The 18,512-nt window shown below is 40.3% G+C and overlaps 1 protein-coding gene across 1 annotated transcript in view; it reads left to right on the forward strand.

Moving 5' to 3' along the window:
• The window catches only part of hcrtr2 (hypocretin (orexin) receptor 2), a 48,120-nt gene that overhangs the window by 15,853 nt on the left and 13,755 nt on the right, over positions 1–18,512 (forward strand). The window contains exons 2-3 of the mRNA XM_073835284.1: positions 11,746–11,924; positions 14,448–14,691. Coding sequence (XP_073691385.1) covers positions 11,746–11,924; positions 14,448–14,691 — 423 coding nt within the window. The remainder of the gene's footprint in view (positions 1–11,745; positions 11,925–14,447; positions 14,692–18,512) is intronic.

Here is an 18,512-nt window from a genome sequence, read left to right on the forward strand (position 1 = left end):
TTAAAAAGAGGTTCATTCCCTGTCCAATGTCCAATGTTTGAGAGATCCCTCTTAACTTTAAAAACAGAAGTCCATGCCTTCAAAACAGTTCTGAAAAAAGGGGAAAAAACCCTCAAGTCCACATTATCCAGTTTGATTAAAAACAGTTGCACATCATACTGAAAATCGTTCATTTTTCTCAACACAGCACACGCTGTATCAGCCCAGCACGGATCTGCATACAGCAATCTTTGTGCCGCTTGCAGTCTGAAAGTCTTTATCCTGTTCTTGATGTCGATTAGTCCTTGTCCTCCCTCTTGAATGGGTAAAAAAATGATAGCAGGTTTTTTCCAGTGCTGTCCATCCCAGAAAAAGTTGATTAACTTTCTTTGCAGCTCTCTGACAAGACTCTCTGGGGGATCCAGGACACTCATTTTGTGCCATAAAGCAGCTGCAGCCAGATTATTCGTGACCAATACTCTGCCCCTGTAAGATAGCTGAGGTAGCACCCATGACCATCGAGACAACCGGTCACACATTTTCTCCACCATACCCTCCCAATTTTTTTCATTATACTGCTCTGTTCCTAAAAACACTCCCAACATCTTCAAACCCTCTCTTCCCCATTTAACTCCCCCTGGAAGCACAGGAGGAGTCCTTCCTTGCCAATCTCCTAATAAAAAACCTTCACTTTTGTCCCAATTAACACTTGCTGATGAAGCCTTTCCATAAATATTTAAAGCATTTGTTAAATTTAACACATCCCTATTACTTCTTATAAAAACAGTTATGTCGTCAGCATAGGCAGAAAAAAAAAACTGGCTTGTTAGCACCACCATCAACTAAAAACCCTTGCAATTTCTTTTGGAGTTTGTTTAATAAGGGTTCAATTGCCAATGAATATAATTGTCCTGATAACGGACAGCCTTGTCTTATGCCTCTTTCAACTAAAACAGGATAACTTAACCCCCCTCCAACTTTTAACATTGCAGAGGCTCCAGTGTATAAAAGTTTAATCCAAGAAATAAAATTCTGACCAAAACCAAAAGCTTTAAGAGTTTCAAATAAATAAAGATGATCAACTTTGTCGAAAGCTTTTTCTTGATCAATTGACAGAAAACCTATGTCCTCATTATTTGCATTTGCTAAAACCATCACATCTCCTACAAGAAAAAGGTTGTCCATTATTGTTCTTTTTGGCACACAATAGGTCTGACAATCATTAATAACATGCTCTAAAAAACAGTTTTAATCTATTTGCAAGACACTTAGAGAGAATCTTATAATCCGTGCACAGTAATGCCACCGGTCTCCAGTTCTTCATCAATCCAAGGTCACCCTTTTTTGGCAACAGTGACAAAACTGCTCTTCTACAGCTTGTCGGTAGTTCATTTTTTCTATGTGAAATTTTAAAAACGTCAAGAAGATCATCCTTTAATAAACTCCAAAATTGCTTATAAAACTCTGAAGGAATTCCGTCAATTCCAGGAGACCGACCGTTGGAGAGTGTCTTTACAGCGTCCGATATTTCTTGTAGTTTAATATCGGCATCAAGCCATTGTCTCTGATCCTCTGTGAGTTTTGGTAAGTCTTTTAGCAAATCGTCCTTACAATTAATATCACATCCTCTTGCTTTGAATAACTCAGTATAAAAGTCTTTTGCATGATTTCTCATTTCTTTTGGGTTGGTTGTTATAGTTCCATCTGGTAATTTTAAGTGAGTCATGAGTTTTCGATCTCCTTCTTGGAGCATCCATTTCTTGTAGTGAAGAAAAACGGGCTCTTATCAACGCCCCTTTTGCTCTTTCGTTGAACAAAGAAGCCAAAGTTGTCCTTTTTCTTTTAAGTTGTTCCACTTTTTCTAAATCCTGTTCAATAATTTCTCCTTCAGTTTCAGTGATTTCTCTCTCAAGTGTTCTGATAGTGTTCTGTACAAGTCTTTTTGAATGAGATGTGTAGTTCTGACAAAAAATTCTGATTTGTGCTTTTCCAACCTCCCACCATTGCACTAAATCTTCATAGTCACATTTTTTTCTCTCCATTTTGACCAAAACAACCCAAATTTTTCACAAAAATCTGAGTCGTACAACAATTTCTGATTGAAATGCCAATAATAACTAGAATGCTGTGTCTTTTTTAAAAATCATTTCAATCATACACAAATGATGATCAGTGAACCCATTTGGGAAAATACTAGCTTTTAAAACTCTATTAAAATTGTTTTTACTTATGTAAATCCTGTCCAACCTTGCAGCACTAATATGGTCATGCATGGTTTTGACATAAGTATACTGTTTTACAGTTGGGTGTTTTACTCTCCATGCATCAATTAAATTGTATTTTTTCACAATACTGTTTAAAGTGTTTGCTGATTGAGGGTAAGGTTCTTCACCATTTCGATCTAGTGTAAAATCCAAAGTACAGTTCCAGTCACCCCCAAGAACCATACATTCATTGTCAAAATTTCTTAAGTCACTAGATAATTTATTAAAAAGTTCTACTCTTTCTGCTCCATTATTAGGTGAGTATATATTTACAAACAGAAAAGAAAACCCCATTAGCTCCACCTTCACACCCAAGATTCTACCCTTAACTATCTCATAAGGAGAGATGTTATCTATATTCAGCTTCTGTGAAAATAAAATCGCAACTCCTCCACTTAAATTGGAACTATGGCTTAGAAATATTTTTCCCTCCCACCACATTTTCCATTCTATTTCATTTCTTGTATCACTATGGGTCTCTTGTAAAAAGATTATATCCATTTTCTTATTTTGAATCAACTCATACAAAGCTGCTCTTTTCCCATAATTCCTTCCTCCATTAATATTAATTGTCCCTATTTTTATACTCTCCATGATAAGATAAAAAACAGAAAGAAAGACAAACAAGTAGAAAGGAACGGAAAAAAAGAAATTCACCCTTTGTGACTTAATCATTATTTTTACTATTTTTTCCTTTTTTTTTCTTTTCGTAATTTTGTAACAATTTTTTTCAGTCTAAATCTTTTCCTTCTGCTCAATTCTCCCAGTCCTACAGTCTTCTGTATGTGAACTGCTGATCTCAGGAATCTTTCAACATCTGGAAAGAACATCTCAACCTCAAAAGTCTTTCCAAAAGTTTCATCCAAAAAATCGTTTATATCTTTTACGGGATACAACTGATCGTCACCAATCTGAGAAATGACGTCAGACATTTCTGAAAGACTATCGTCCTCGCCAATCTCCTCCGTTTCATCGTCAACAACTTCCGCAGTAACATTACAATCATTACCGTTTCCAGTTTAATTTTCACTTTGAACAATGTTTGCCTCAGCTTCCTCAAATCTCTCATTACCAGTATCGCCATTTTTTTCATTTACGTCTTCACAGCTTTCATTCCGTTTATTCCGTTTTTCGCCCCGTTCTAATTCATCTCCCTTCCTTTTAGTTTCATCTATTTTTTTTCCTTTGCTTTCCTTCCCTCCTTCATTCTCACTTGGCCTTCCCATTCCACTCGGCCCGGCGGTTTCATTTACCAACTCAATGTTCGGAGTACTAGTTTTTTTAGGACACGCATTCTTTTTGTGACCTATTTCTCCACATTCAAAACATTTTAAACTCCCAGTACTATGAAGGTAAAACAGTAGCAAAACTCGAGAGCTTGTTGATTTGAATGTGAGAACTTGTCATATTAATATTCGTATTTGTAAGCTGAAATTTGAACTCACAGCTCTGATGTGAAAAGCTGAATCTGTTGATTTGCACACACAGACAATGATCCAAACACCCGTGTTTTGAATTTTAAGTTGCAAATTAATAGCTACAAATGTGTAAAATGCCATTCACATAAACAAAATGAAAGATACAAGTGTGTACGACATATTTGCTTTCGCACTTTACTTCAGTATTACTGTACAACCTCAAGTCGGCACTTACAACCTCTCACATCTGGTAGTGCAACGTCAGATTTTAGCGCTTTGACTTTTGCTACTGTTCTTGCGATATTCCTGTTGCAAAACTCACTCGTGCACTTGTAAATGCAGACGTGAGAGCGCAGAGTCGGGGGCGGGGCTAGGGTGGGAATTAAGTCATTTTATTGGTCGACAAGCAAATAAGGAATTTAAAGAAGTTTAAATTATATTAAAAAATAAGTTATATGGCAACTCTGGTACAGCGATATTCATTGGTCAGGCATCGACCAATAAAATGACTTAATTCCCACCCTAGCCCCGCCCCCGACTCTGCGCTCTCACGTCTGCATTTACAAGTGCACGAGTGAGTTTTGCAACAGGAATATCGCAAGAACAGTAGCAAAAGTCAAAGCGCTAAAATCTGAAGTTGTACTGCTAGATGTGAGAGGCTGTAAGTGCTGACTTGAGGTTGTACAGTAAAACTGAAGTACATTGCGAAAGCAAATATGTCGTACACACTTGTATCTTTCATTTTGTTTATGTGATTGTCATTTTGCACATTTGTAGCTATTAATTTGCAACTTCAAATTCAAAACACGGGTGTTTGGATCATTGTCTGTGTGTGCAAATCAACAGATTCAGCTTTTCACATCAGAGCTGTGAGTTCAAATTTCAGCTTACAAATACGAATATTAATATGACAAGTTCTCACATTCAAATCAACAAGCTCTCGAGTTTTGCTACTGTTTTACCTTCATACAGTACTGGCATAAATCATGTAGGACTTGCCTTCATACATGACTCGAAAAGAAATGTCAAGAACATCTGAATCAAGAAACATAAACACTTGGCGTCTAAAAGACGTGACATGTTTCAGTGACTCATTTTTGCATCCTAATGGCACCTGCTTAATACCACTAGCGATTTTTCCAAATCTTAACAATTCTTTTTCAATGTCATGGTTAGCTATGAATGGAGGACAATTTGAAATTGTTACACGGCTTGATTGAGCCACCAGCGGATAAATCACAGTATAAACGCCACTCACCCAAATGCCGCTCTCAACCAAACGACTGGTTAAATTCCGTTCCTTTAAAAAGATCACGACAGCCTTGTTCATCCGTGAAGCTGAAACTATATTAATATACCCTACCTGTTCGCCTATTGCTACGAGCACATCCTCCACTGAGACACCTGCCTCAGGTGCGCATCTAACTCCGTGACGGAGTGAAAGAGAGGAGTCACACCTGCTCGGGTGATCGTCCATCTCAAACACCCGCCACGCGTTCACACAAAAGCACAAACACTAAACTAATACTATCCTCAAAACTAAGAAAAATAACACTCACAAACAAAAAAGAAAAAGTAACATATATCAGAAAGATTTAAAACAAAGTTGGAAGAGAACATTAAAGCACATTTAAATTACTTCTATCACCCGTGAGCAACTCACACCACCTAACCTCCCAGGAAAGAGAGATAGATAGATAGATAGATAGATAGATAGATAGATAGATAGATAGATAGATAGATAGATAGATAGATAGATAGATAGATAGATAGATAGATAGATAGATAGATAGATAGATAGATAGATAATGGTTTGAAGATAGATAGATAGATAGATAGATAGATAGATAGATAGATAGATAGATAGATAGATAGATAGATAGATAGATAGATAGATAGATAGATAGATAGATAGATAATGGTTTGAAGATAGATAGATAGATAGATAGATAGATAGATAGATAGATAGATAGATAGATAGATAGATTAGTTATTAGTTAGAAAGAACATAGATAGCTTAAAGCTTAATTGAGTATCAATGGCTTCTAGCAGTTTACATTAAACATAGTTCAAACAGACATGGACTTTTGGTCAATGAAAGTCTATGGGATTTTTATGATTTTTAATATTAATTTTTAAGAAAACCGTAACTCAAACCAGTCTGAAAAGATATAGTACACTAAGTCAGAACAGTATGAAGATCTGACCCGAGTTTGGAGTATGTAGCTTGAACGGTCTAGGAGGAGTTAGTGTCCAAAAATTTGCGGTCAGAAAAATAAGAAGAAGAAGAAGAAGAAGAAGAAGAAGAAGAAGAAGAAGAAGAAGAAGAAGAAGAAGTTTAAATAGGATTTCAGTAAGTTGGCTTAAAAAGCTGTCAGATATTATATGGTCTTTAAAGCTTACCTCACACTATTTTCATTGAAGCATTGCAGTAAATCTTGCCTTCATTGAATTGATTGGCCATCTCAGTCATTTTGGCATTGATGAGTTTCGAGCATGTCCAACTATCGGAGGTAGTAATTTCTATTGTGGTTACAGCCCTGTGTTATAGTGTTGTCCATAAAATCTGTCATCTGGGATTCACTGACCCTTGGGAATGAGGAAAGTTGGCAGCAAAACTGGGAAATGTTCCAACACTAATATTGCCTGGGGCTTCAGGTCATTACATCACCCCCATCTTCTGCTCTGCCCTCTAGGCTCATTCGACAGCTGTGTCTTCATTCATTCTCAGGTTCCTTCACAAGCCCCAGTTCTGGGAGCAAAACATCCAGTTGTTTAACCTTGCAAATCTCTCTTGCATGGGATTCACAAAAGAAACAGTGAAAAGAAAAGAGCCTTGAGAGACCAACTGTTCTGATAAACAAAGGAAAAAGGAACATTTGCCACATATCTTACCTAATATACATTAGGTAAGAATGGCTTATCAGTACATTTCAGTGTACAGCAATATTCAGGAGTCACAATACAAACCATTAAAAATGAAAGCAGACAAAAATGTGTTAGTGTGGGCTTTGGTGAAAGATGTATAATCTTCAGTTTCTCGATTGTTTAGAAGCAATCCAGCATCAGATGTGAACAGTCTTCTGATATGTCACCTGTGCAATGTAGAGAGAGGCTAGGCTTAGTCGTCACTTAGCCCAGTGATTATTTTTGAAGGAAAGACTCAGTTTTCTGTGACAATTTTACAGTATAACCACTCACCCTAGTCTTTCCTATGACCTTGTGTGACCTTGTATTTTTAGTTCATTCCTAATCATAGACAAATGTTGTGTTTGTTAATATTTCTTATTCAGAACACACATCGTGTTTGTATCTGAAATCTGTGTTGACTGTGTTGTGTAGAGTTTGCATCAAAACATAATAAATATAAACATTCACTGCAAATATGCTTTCCTTACTTAGATTTTTTGCCTTGTTTCCAGCCAAAATATCTAAAATAAATTTTCTAGTAAAAATGAATTTCTTGTTTTCAGAAAAAAATAGTCAAAATTAAGTGAGTTTTTGCTTAGAACAGGCAAAATAATCTGCCAATGGGGTAAGAAAACAAGATCAAACAGAAAACAAGATTATTTTTCTTACCCCATTGGCAGATTATTTTGCTTTTTTCATGCAAAAATGCACTTAATTTTGACTTGTTTTTTTCTGAAAACAAGGCAATTTTTACTTGTCTAGATCATTGTGTTAAATCCTTCTTGATTCAAGAATTGTTAGATATTTAGGCTGGGAAAAAAATCCAAGTAAGAAAACCATTTTTTGCAGTGTGCTTAACAGCTAAATCCATTTTCTTTGTAATCTGTGATACATAAACGTTTATTAGCCTGTCTATTTTGTCCAGTGTTTCAATGCTATTTATTGCATTTCTATTCAGCACTGTGTGACACAAAGCAGATTTCTTTTTTTACAGTGACCTCTGAATTATTGATTTCATTAAATGCCTCACTAAATATGCTAAATAAAATCAACATTAATCAGCTGATGTCCATTAGCTGCTTATCTGTGCCTGTGTCAAGGCAGTTGGTAATCCACAGCTATTTCATGTGTTATTCATGAGCCACTCAGTCTTATATTTATATTTACATTTATTTTCTGCATAAATGCTTTCTAAACAAACCCATTTAGAGGAATGTGCATACAACGTCATAACAATTACTCATCATCAGACTAGAACAACATACAAATCAAGGTAGCAGAGATAGTCGTTGATGATATAGATGATAAGTATTTTGAATCGTGTCTCATTTTAATAGTCTTTAGAATGTCAAATCTCAAATCCAAATACAATTCATAGAAATCAAGCTGTTCAAATCAAGTAAAGATTCACGTATTAATCAAAGTCCTTGCAGCATTTTAAAATGAAATGTCCAGTGAATGGTACTGAAACAGATTTATATTTGTTTTTTAATGTACAGTCAAGCTCTAAATTATTCATACTCCTGGCAAATTCTGACTTAAATTTACTTTTATTCAACAAGCATTTTTTTTTTTTGGACCGGAAATGACACAGGCTTCTCCCAAAGATAATAAGACGAGGTACAAGAGGCATCATTGTGGAAAAAATATTTCTCAGTTTTTATTTACATTTGAACAAAAAGTGGCATGTCCAAAATTATTTATACCCTTTGCAAACTATCACAGTCTATGGGAAAATCCAAAGTTTTATACCATTCCAAATAGCCCAAGCTGTTCTAAAGCATCCTAATTACCCTGATTCATTGGGGACAGCCGTTTTAATCAACTCAACAGGTGAAAAACAAGCTCTCTGCTGTTGGTTTTTGGACAGTCATGGCTAAGACAAAGGAGCTCACTAAGGACCTGCGGCTGCGCATTGTGGCTGTTCACAAGTGTAACAAATAGTCCACTGAGAGGCGAGATGTAATGATGAACCCAAGTGAAGTTTATTGAAACGGTGAAGTAATCCAGAGAAACAAATGATCATCCAAACAATGACTTGACAAACTTGACTTGAACAGATTTGACTTGACATAAACAGGCTTAACTATCAAAAACACAACTCACCAACAGCAAGTTACAACATCAACACACGACAGGGGACAACTGAAACACAAGGCCCATTTATACCAGACAATGAGGGTCACAAGACACAAACAACCAATGAGAATCAAGGAACAAGACATAGCAACCAAAGACAACCAATCAGAACATGTCACATGGAACTAAGGGACCAATGGCAGGAACACACAAGGGCAAGGAAAGCAAGAAACAACAGCATGAAACAACTACATAATAAAAGACATGAAAACATGAACATGAACCAAAACAAAACCAAATCCCAAACCCCACGTTACATATCCCCCCTCTAAGGGCAGCTCCAGACGCCCAAAACACACCACCCAAAACAAAACAAAAACCCAAAAAGTCCAGGAGGGTGGTGGAGCAGAGACAGTATATGGGGGAGGGCTGGAGGGCCAGGCCTATGCAGGGGAACAGGACTTGGATCATGGCATGGAGCATGAAAGACAGGGCAATGGCATGGATCATGGGAAGTTGGTGGACCTGGACCCTGGGGCAAGGGCAGGTCTAAACAATGGAGCACAGGTGGGCCTAGGCCGTGAAGCAGTGGCACACAGTGGAAAAGTGGAGGTCCTGGGCTGTGGAGCAGTGGAAGATGGTGTAACACTGGAGGACCTGGGCCATGGAGCAGTGGCAGACTGTGGAACAGTGGAGGACCTGGGCCATGAAACAGTGGCAGACTGGGAAACAGTGGAGGGCCTGGGGCATGGAGTAATGACATACCTGGATCATGGAGCAGAGGTGGGCCTGGACCGTGGATCAATGGCAGACAGTGACGCTCTGGAGGACCTGGGTTATGGAGCAGTGGCAGACCGTGGAGCAGTGGAAGCCATGGCGGTAGAAGCAGAGCAGGAAGCCTTGGCGGAGCAGGCAGAGCAGGAAGCCTTGGCAGTGCAGGAAGAGCGTGAAGCCTTGGCAGTGCAGGCAGAGCAGGAAGCCTTGGCGGTGCAGACAGAGCGTGAAGCCTTGGCGGTGCAGACAGAGCAGAAAGTTCTTAAAAGTGTGCCACCCTCTTGGGAGGTTCTGCCGTGAACGCCGCCTCCTTGGAAGGTTCTGCAGCTGGTGCTGCCACCTCTGGAGGCACTGGCACAGCAGACTCATGGTCAGACGAGGCCTCTGGAGCAGACTCGTGGACAGACGAGGCCTCTGGAGCAGACTCGTGAACAGACGAAGCCTCTCGGATGCATTGGGCAGCCCACACACTTAAAATGGCGATGGCCATCACAGGCAGCACAGTGGACAGAGGGAGACACACCGGGCTAGTGGGTGTAGGGACCACTGGGATGCCAGCAGCTCTCACTGACATCATTGGTGGGTCCATCACACTTGCAATCATGACGTGACGAGGCACTGAAGGATACGGTGAGGCATGGCATGGCTCTGGCAGATCAGACGAGACATGACGTGGCTCAGGCAGATCAGATGAGGCATGGCGTGGCTCTGGCAGATCAGACGAGACATGGCGTGGCTCTGGTATAGGGACGTGGATTGGCTTGGCTCTGGCGTGGCGGCCATCTTGGCCGGGGATTCTGGCGTGGCGGCCATGACAGGTGTAGACTCTGGAGCAGCATCCATCTTGTGAACAGGCTTTGGGATGGTGGCCATCTTGTGAACAGACTCTGGAAGGGCAGCCATCTTGTGAGCAGACTTTGGAAGGGCGGCCAGGACAGGTGCAGATGATGATGAACCCAAGTGCAGTTTATTGAAACAGTAAAGTAATCCAGAGAACCAAACATACAAATGATATTCCAAACAATGACTTGACAAACTTGACTTGAACAGACTTGACATGAACAGACTTGACTTGACATAAACAGGTTTAACTTTCAAAAACACAACTCACCAACAGCAAGTTACAACATCAACACACGACAGGGGACAACTGAAACACAAGGCCCATTTATACCAGACAATGAGGGTCACAAGACACAAACAACCAATGAGAATCAAGGAACAAGACATAGCAACCAAAGACAACCAATCAGAACATGACACATGGAACTAAGGGACCAATTGCAGGAACACACAAGGGCAAGGGAAGCAATAAACAACAGCATTAAACAACTACATAATAAAAGATATGAAAACATGAAAATGAACCAAAACAAAACCAAATCTCAAACCCCACATTACAAGTCAGGAAAGTGCTATAAGACCATATCTAAATGTTTCGAAGTTCTAGTGTCTACAGTGCAAAGTATTATTAAAAAATAAGACGAAACACAAAAATCTCAGAGGACGTGGTCGGAAGGCGAAAGTAGCCTTTATTTGGCGTAAAAAAAGAGAAGCCTTCAACCCTAAAAACACAATTTCCACTGTCAAACATGGTGGTGGGAACCTAATGTTTTAAGGGTGTTTTTTAGCCGGTGGACCAGGAAACTAATCACCGTAAACGGCACCATGAAAAAGGAGCAAAATTCTCAACAACAAAACAGGCAGTCTGCAGAGAAACTTGGCCTTGGGCACCAGTGGACATTTTAGCATGACAACGACCCAAAACACACAGCAAAAGAGTCCTGACTTAAATCCAACTGAGAATCTGTGGAGGGAGCTAAAGATCAGGGTGATGGCAAGGAGACCCCCCAACCTGGAAGAGTTGGAACTCATTGCTAAAGATAAATGGACAAAAATACCAATACGTTTGATAGCTGTAATAGCCAAAAAAAGGCTTTTCTATTGATTATTGAGAAGGGTATGAATAATTTTGGACATGACACTTTTTGTTCAAATGTAAATAAAAGATGAGTAATATTTTTTTTCCACAATGATGCCTCTTGTACATCGTCTTATTATCTTCTGGGAGACGTCTGTGTCATTTCTAATAATAAAAAAACAAAAACAACAACAACAACAACAACAAAAAAAAATTGCTGGTTGAATAAAAGTACCTGTATTTCAGAATTTGCCAGGGGTATAAATAATTTTGGGTTTGACTGCAGTTCGAAAGGAAATTTCTGGTGTGTGGCCACACTCTTAACACTCTTTTGTTAAAGCTTTCTTAAAGCATTTTCATTCTTGTCTTGAAGTGTTTTTCAAGGTGTCTTTCTTTTCAGTTTGTTTTGCAGTTTGGAAAAACCATCACATGCGCACAGTGACCAACTACTTCATCGTGAACCTGTCCTTCGCAGACATCCTGGTCACAATCACATGTCTTCCTGCAAGTCTTGTGGTGGACATTACAGAAACCTGGTTCTTTGGACAAACCCTGTGCAAGATACTACCTTACTTACAGGTGAGGAAGCTGACAATATATGTACTTTTAGCACTATATTTGGTTTCTTTTAATAGGAAGCCCTCTTAAAATGAAGTTTCAAATGTTTTGAGATCTGTACATTTGTGAATTATGACACCTTTGATCTTGAACATCTATTACTTCTGACACATCAGTAGACCTACCAGCAGTTTCTACTGCTAGAGGCTGTTTCTGCTTTTTTAAGGGGTTGCTTTGCTTCCTCGTCAATAAATCATATCAACAGCTTATGGTCTTTGAAATATATTTTTTTAGCTAGAGATATACTGCCGTAAATGACATACTTGTCAAAACCAGTAGATGAAACAGATGGAGTGCCTTGAGATGACAAGATGTCCCTCTGGTCATTTTTTAAGGTATTTGAGATACACATTTTCTCGACCTTCTTTCACGGAAGGACCTGATGGATGGACTTTAATGTTTCAGCTGTCATACAGTTTGAATGCTACAAGTTCCGTTGTTTCTTGTATATCCCTGACATGGTTATCTTCCCTAGTCGAATGACTGAATATTAATGAGAGTTTTGAAGTTATCAAGACTGAAGAAGCAGCTGTGAGCCATGGCTCCAGCTGCTTCAAGTGTTGATTTGTGCCTGAATAAAATCACTTGTTTCTAATCACATTCATGCCATTTGACTCTCAAAGGGAGTCATGATTGTTTGATGCCAATATAATGAAGGATGCTTCTTTGAGCTGATGTTTAGAATAAAGCCAGAACATCAAAAGTAATTCTACTTGAGCAGGCCTAGAGTATGGAAAAGTCTAATGTAGGTGCTATGCCAAAGCCTTCAGACATTTGCAGAATGGAGCACTTCAAAGCATGACTGTTGGAAATGTACCAATTTGCACAGAAGACATGCGTTGAAAATCAAGCTATAATCATGTCATCTGATGTCCTGTTGTTTTTAAATAGGGTACTGTTCTTTTAGAAATGGAATTTCAACAGTTCACATTTACATTATATCACAACTCAATCTAATCTAGAATGCATCAGTTACAGTGCAGTACATGCATGCATTCATGCTGGTCCCCGATGGTGGTCATCATTTCAATTTGTTTTTTCAGGCCATTTTCTGGATTTACATTAATACATTTGGTGGCTTCACTGCTCCTCTCTTTTTAGCAAGCTGATGTTGTATACCAGGGTTTCTGAAACGGAGGAACTGCAGGGAGTTCATGAGTTGAGGAAAAAGTAATAATGAATTTAAATAAATAAGGCTGTGTGATAATTGCAATATGATCCGCTGTATTCAGCATCTCAGAGCAGCTTGGTTCACAGTAAATGTAGTACCTCTGTCTCTGCTTGTGCTGTGAGTTTAACATGCATTTGTGAATACAGTGTGCACTATGTTATCTTAATTTACACATTTGCATAATTTCTTGGCCAGATATTTTTGTGGACAGAAGTTACCCTGATAACATTTTTTTGTGAAGAGCTCTGTATATTTTAATTCTGTAACTTAAAGCTCAAAACTACACTTACACGTACAAAGTTATGCAACATGCAGTATATAGTTTTAATGGGGACATCTGATGCAAAATTCACTTTTACATGGTGTTTGCATATAAATGTGTCTTAGCAGTGTGTGTCCCCCTACAATGAAAAAAATCTATTTCATATTTAAGGCGAGATACTGCAGGTGAATAGGGTAAAAAATACCCTATGTAAAAACCTTCAGAATATAGACAGGAATTAAAATGTAAAGTTTGATGTATGTAAGTGCTACTGAAGTGCAGATTTATGGTTCAGTGTAGGAGAAAAAAATAATTAAAAAATATGTATTGTATTTGAAATCTATTGACACAAATAGATAAAGTGCCAAAAAAGAAACACTTAACAGTGTCTTTTGGATGTTTTTGTACCACTAGTCTGAAAAAAACACTTTATGAAAAACCAAAAAGCACAAAATCTCAAACTTGACAGGTGCATGAAAAGCAGTGTTTTTGCCTGCAGTGTCTCCCCTTAATCCCCCAAAAAACTAAACAGTGTCAATTATCAAGCTGTTTTGATGGGCCCCTCCCATGACTGCTGACAGACTGTCCAGTATTTGCATTTTTTTTTTACTGAGGGCACAGTGGATTAGTTTTGTTTTTGATGGTAACACGCCACTGAATACACACAAAACAGAAAAAAACAAAAAAACAGGGGTGGGCATTTTGAAAGATATGCAATGAAACATCTTCTTGTGAACATTGTGAAAAGTTTAATATTTTATCTAGTATAACATGTTAGATTTTAACATATAAACATAGCAGGAATGACTATGTATTGTAATGACATGTAATGACATGTATTCTTGACATATCAATTTAAAGAATTCTAGCAATACGCATGTCTCAGTTAGGATCAGGTTTGTAAAAATTTGGAAGCCTAAGTATTTGTAAAGCTCATTTACATTTGTAGCCTAATGCATTATTTAGCTTATGGGCACGTTATTTGTCTGGCCATAATTCTTTTTCCACACTAAGGTTTGCGGGATTCAGTCCTCTGTCTTTTGCCTTCCAGACAATCTCTGTGTCTGTATCAGTTCTGACACTGAGCTGCATTGCCCAAGATCGCTGGTATGCTATCTGCCACCCCCTGAAGTTCAAGAGCACTGCCAAAAGAGCCCGCAAGAGTATCGTTCTGATCTGGCTGATTTCCTGTGTGATCATGATTCCACAAGCCATAGTCATGGAATGCAGCAGTCTGCTCCCAGAGCTCACCAACAAAACCAGTCTTTTTACCGTGTGTGACGAACAGTGGGCAGGTAAGAGATCTTTTTACAACTAAAGCTTCTCCTATCAAGGCACAGTGGGGCTATATACCATTTTAGACAGGTTCATTTATTTTTGCTGCGTGAGTGCAGAGAGTTAGTAAGGTTCAAGTGCGTATTGATTGCAACCTGTAGAACATAGTTTGTGGCTAAAATTGTCTTCTCTCATGAATAAAGTCTTGATGCTTTAAGACTAATCTCACAGTCAGTCTTAAATAAGAATAAAGTCAAAACAAGATTACAAGATGTAATTGTAAAAAAAAAAGGCCAAAGTTATTATTTTGAGCTACATTAAGTAACATTTTGGCTTGTGTCTAAAGAAAATATACTGATTAATGAACTCGCTTGAGAGTCCAATCATCTCTGAGCCTTATTCAAAAGGCCAATGAAAATTGGCGAGTGGTATTTGCATGCCAAGCCACGCCCCGTACATGAGGGTATATAAGATGAGTGCACAGTGGTGCCGCGGTTCCTCCCTGGACAGACCGGGACTAAAAGAGTAATTTCTCATGGCTGTGTAAAACATTCTTTTCAGAATGATTTTCTGGCCGTGCGCTGCTGGATGTGGCAGTTTCCTCACCTCCCAAGACGGACATGAACACTGCCTCACATGTTTGGGCCGAGAACATGCTGAGGCAGCGTTCACGGATGGTTCATGCGTTCATTGCGAACGCATGACCATGGTCAAGCTGAAAAATCGCTGTTCTTTCGCGAGGCGGCTCCCCTCGTCGTCCCACGGCACGTTGTTAAGCCGCCAATGCTTTTCGGCCGCCGTGGCGAGACACGAGGGGGACTTACGAGTCACCGTGCAGAACGTGCCGCTGGCCCCCAAAGCCCTGCGACCTTCTGCACTTCAATGTGGCCCCGTTGCGCTGCCAGAGCAGTACGCTTCCCCGCCAGCCGGGCTGAGCGTCTCCTTTGGCGCTCCACAGGAGGAAGAGATGTCTGTCGCAGCATCAGAGGGAGAGTCTGAGGGTGAAGCGGACATCTCGGCGGGTCAGCGCCCCGCTGTGGTCGCTGCCGCGTCTGAGGTTGAAACCGAACTCTCGGCTATGCTCCTTCGGGCCGCCAGGGGGATCGGCTTGGAGGTGCCTCTCGCGCCTTCGGCCGATCCCTCTAGGCTGGATGACTGGTTCCTGGGTAGGGCGCCCGTTCCATTCTTCCCAGAGGTGCATGAGGAGCTGATTACAGTTTTTTACAATCGTTTTTGCACTAATAACAGAACCGTAATGTCATTTTTCAAAACTCTAGACACATAATACACAACCAATGATCAAAATGCACATTTTTCAAACCACTTAACACATTTTTCAAATGCTTGGATACAATACACATAAGCCAAAGATCATTTGTTCATTGAACTTAAATCACCTTTTCAAAATGACACAACTTAACATCAAAGTATTACTATTTCAAAATGCAACTCACACATTACATCTGAGATGAGTGTGCATTAATTTAATTACAAAGATTAAACTATCAGTTGATACATCTGCTTATAATGATAAGTAACTGTTGCATTACCCTTGAAGCATAGCTTTTATGGAAAATAGTGCATGTTTCAGGATAGATCATTTGACACCAGTTACCACAGAATATGACCCAGATGGACTACACTACACTCTCAGAAAAAAAGTACAAAACTATACCTTTTAGGGTACAAGTAGCTGTCACTGGGGTGTTACCAAGGGTACAATTTTTTGGGGTACATAATTGTACAATAAGGACCCATTGTGTACCTTTAAAGGTACATTTATATGTTTTGTTGCCCAGGAACAAAATTGTACCTCTGCAGTACCTTTTTTTTAAACTGTGTATCTATGGATGTCATATTTCATTCTTTATCAGATATTGTTTCTATGGCCCTATGTACCTCTTTTATGGAACAAATTTTCATATTCAACATTACTGAATGCAAGATGTAATTTTTATGTTAATTGCTTTTGTGCTTTTAATGAGTTAATGGCTACCCTGCTGAAAAAAAACAAAAAAAAAAAAACATCTAAAACCAGCCTAGGCTGTTTGGCTGTTTTTGCCAGCCTGGTTTTAGCTGGTCATAGCTGGAAAGTGGGCTGGTTTTAGAGGGGTATTGGCCACTTTTCTGTCTGGTCAGGCTGGGAAACCACCAGCTTAAACCAGCTAAGCCTAGGCTGGTTTTAGCAGTTTTTCTTCAGCAGGGTACAGTATACTGTAAACTGTATACTGTACCCTGCTGAAAAAAAAACTGCTAAAACTTTGAATCTAAATTTTTCCCTTTAGAAAACCTATGCTGAGATTTATTTTATCAGTAAATTCCACATTACAGTATTTCAATGATACCACTGTGTCTGTACTGTTCTTAGTCTACAGTAAAAGAAAAATGAAACCTGTATCACATATTTTGTACAACTACATTTTAATGATTGTACTAGCAAAAACACATTGAAACTATGGGTAGCTTGTGTATGGGTGATCTAAAGTAATGCTCCTATGATATTTCATAAATTCGTTTTTTGAAACAACGCTTCTGCTAATGCAAGTCTTCTTTAAAGATATGAACGCAATATGCAAAGTTTTGAACACTGGACAGCACTTATGCCCGCGTGGCGCTGCCACCTGGTGGGACCGGCCGCATCTACCCTCCAGGGCGTGTGAGCGCTCGTCCGCTCTCGCCGGCCGCGCTTATCGCGCTGCTGGACAGGCTGCCTCCGCCTTGCACGCCATGGCCACCCTTCAGGTCTACCAGGCACAGGCGCTAAAACAACTGCACGAGGGTGGTCCTGACAAAGAGGTGATGCAGGAAGTCAGGGTTCTACAGTCCCTACTTCATCATGCCCAAAAAGAGCGGTGGGTTAAGACCCATCCTGGATCTCAGAGCTCTGAATCGGTCCCTCCTCAGGCTTCCGTTCAAGATGCTCACAACGAAGCACATTCGTCCCCAGGATTGGTTTGCAGCCATCGACCTGAAGGACGCGTACTTTCACGTCTCGATCCTTCCTCGTCACAGACCCTTTCTACGGTTTGCCTTCGAAGGTCGAGCGTATCAGTACAAAGTTCTTCCATTTGGCCTGTCCCTCTCTTCCCGCGTCTTCACGAAAGTCGCAGAGGCAGCCCTGACCCCTCTTTGGCAGTCGGGCCTTCGCATCCTCAACTATCTCAACGACTGGCTTCTCATAGCTCACTCGCGAGACCTGTTGTGCGAACAGAGGGACCTGGTGCTTTGGCACCTCAGCCATCTGGGCCTTCAGGTCAACCGGGAAAAGAGCAAACTCTCCCCAGTGCAGAGGATCTCTTTTCTCGGTGTGGAGCTGGACTCGGTCAACATGACAGCCCGCTTCACAAACGAGCGCACGCAGTCAGTGCTGAAATGTCTGGACTTATTCAGACACAAGACAGCGGTTCCTCTCAAAACATTTCAGAGGCTCCTGAGGCATATGGCAGCTGCAGCCATGGTCACGCCGCTGGGCTTGCTTCATATGAGACCGCTTCAGCGCTGGTTACACGACCGAGTCCCGAGACGAGCATGGCACCGTGGCACACTCCGGATTGGCGTTTCCCCGCAGTGTCGCCGCCTGTTCAACCCGTGGTCAGACCCCGTCTTCCTACGGGCCGAAGTGCCCTTGGGACAGGTGTCCAGGCATACCATGGTCTACACGGATGCCTCCACCACGGGTTGGGGTGCTGTGTGCAACGGGCAAGCAGCATCGGGCTCCTGGACAGGACCTAGACTGCAGTGGCACATCAATTGCCTCGAGTTGTTGGCTGTGCTTCTAGCCCTTCGTCACTTCCGATCAACATTGCGCCAGAAGCACGTGCTTGTTTGTACCGACAGCACT

This window comes from Garra rufa, chromosome 2, assembly GCF_049309525.1.
Source record: "Garra rufa chromosome 2, GarRuf1.0, whole genome shotgun sequence".
In the NCBI taxonomy this organism is placed as follows: Eukaryota; Metazoa; Chordata; class Actinopteri; order Cypriniformes; family Cyprinidae; genus Garra; species Garra rufa.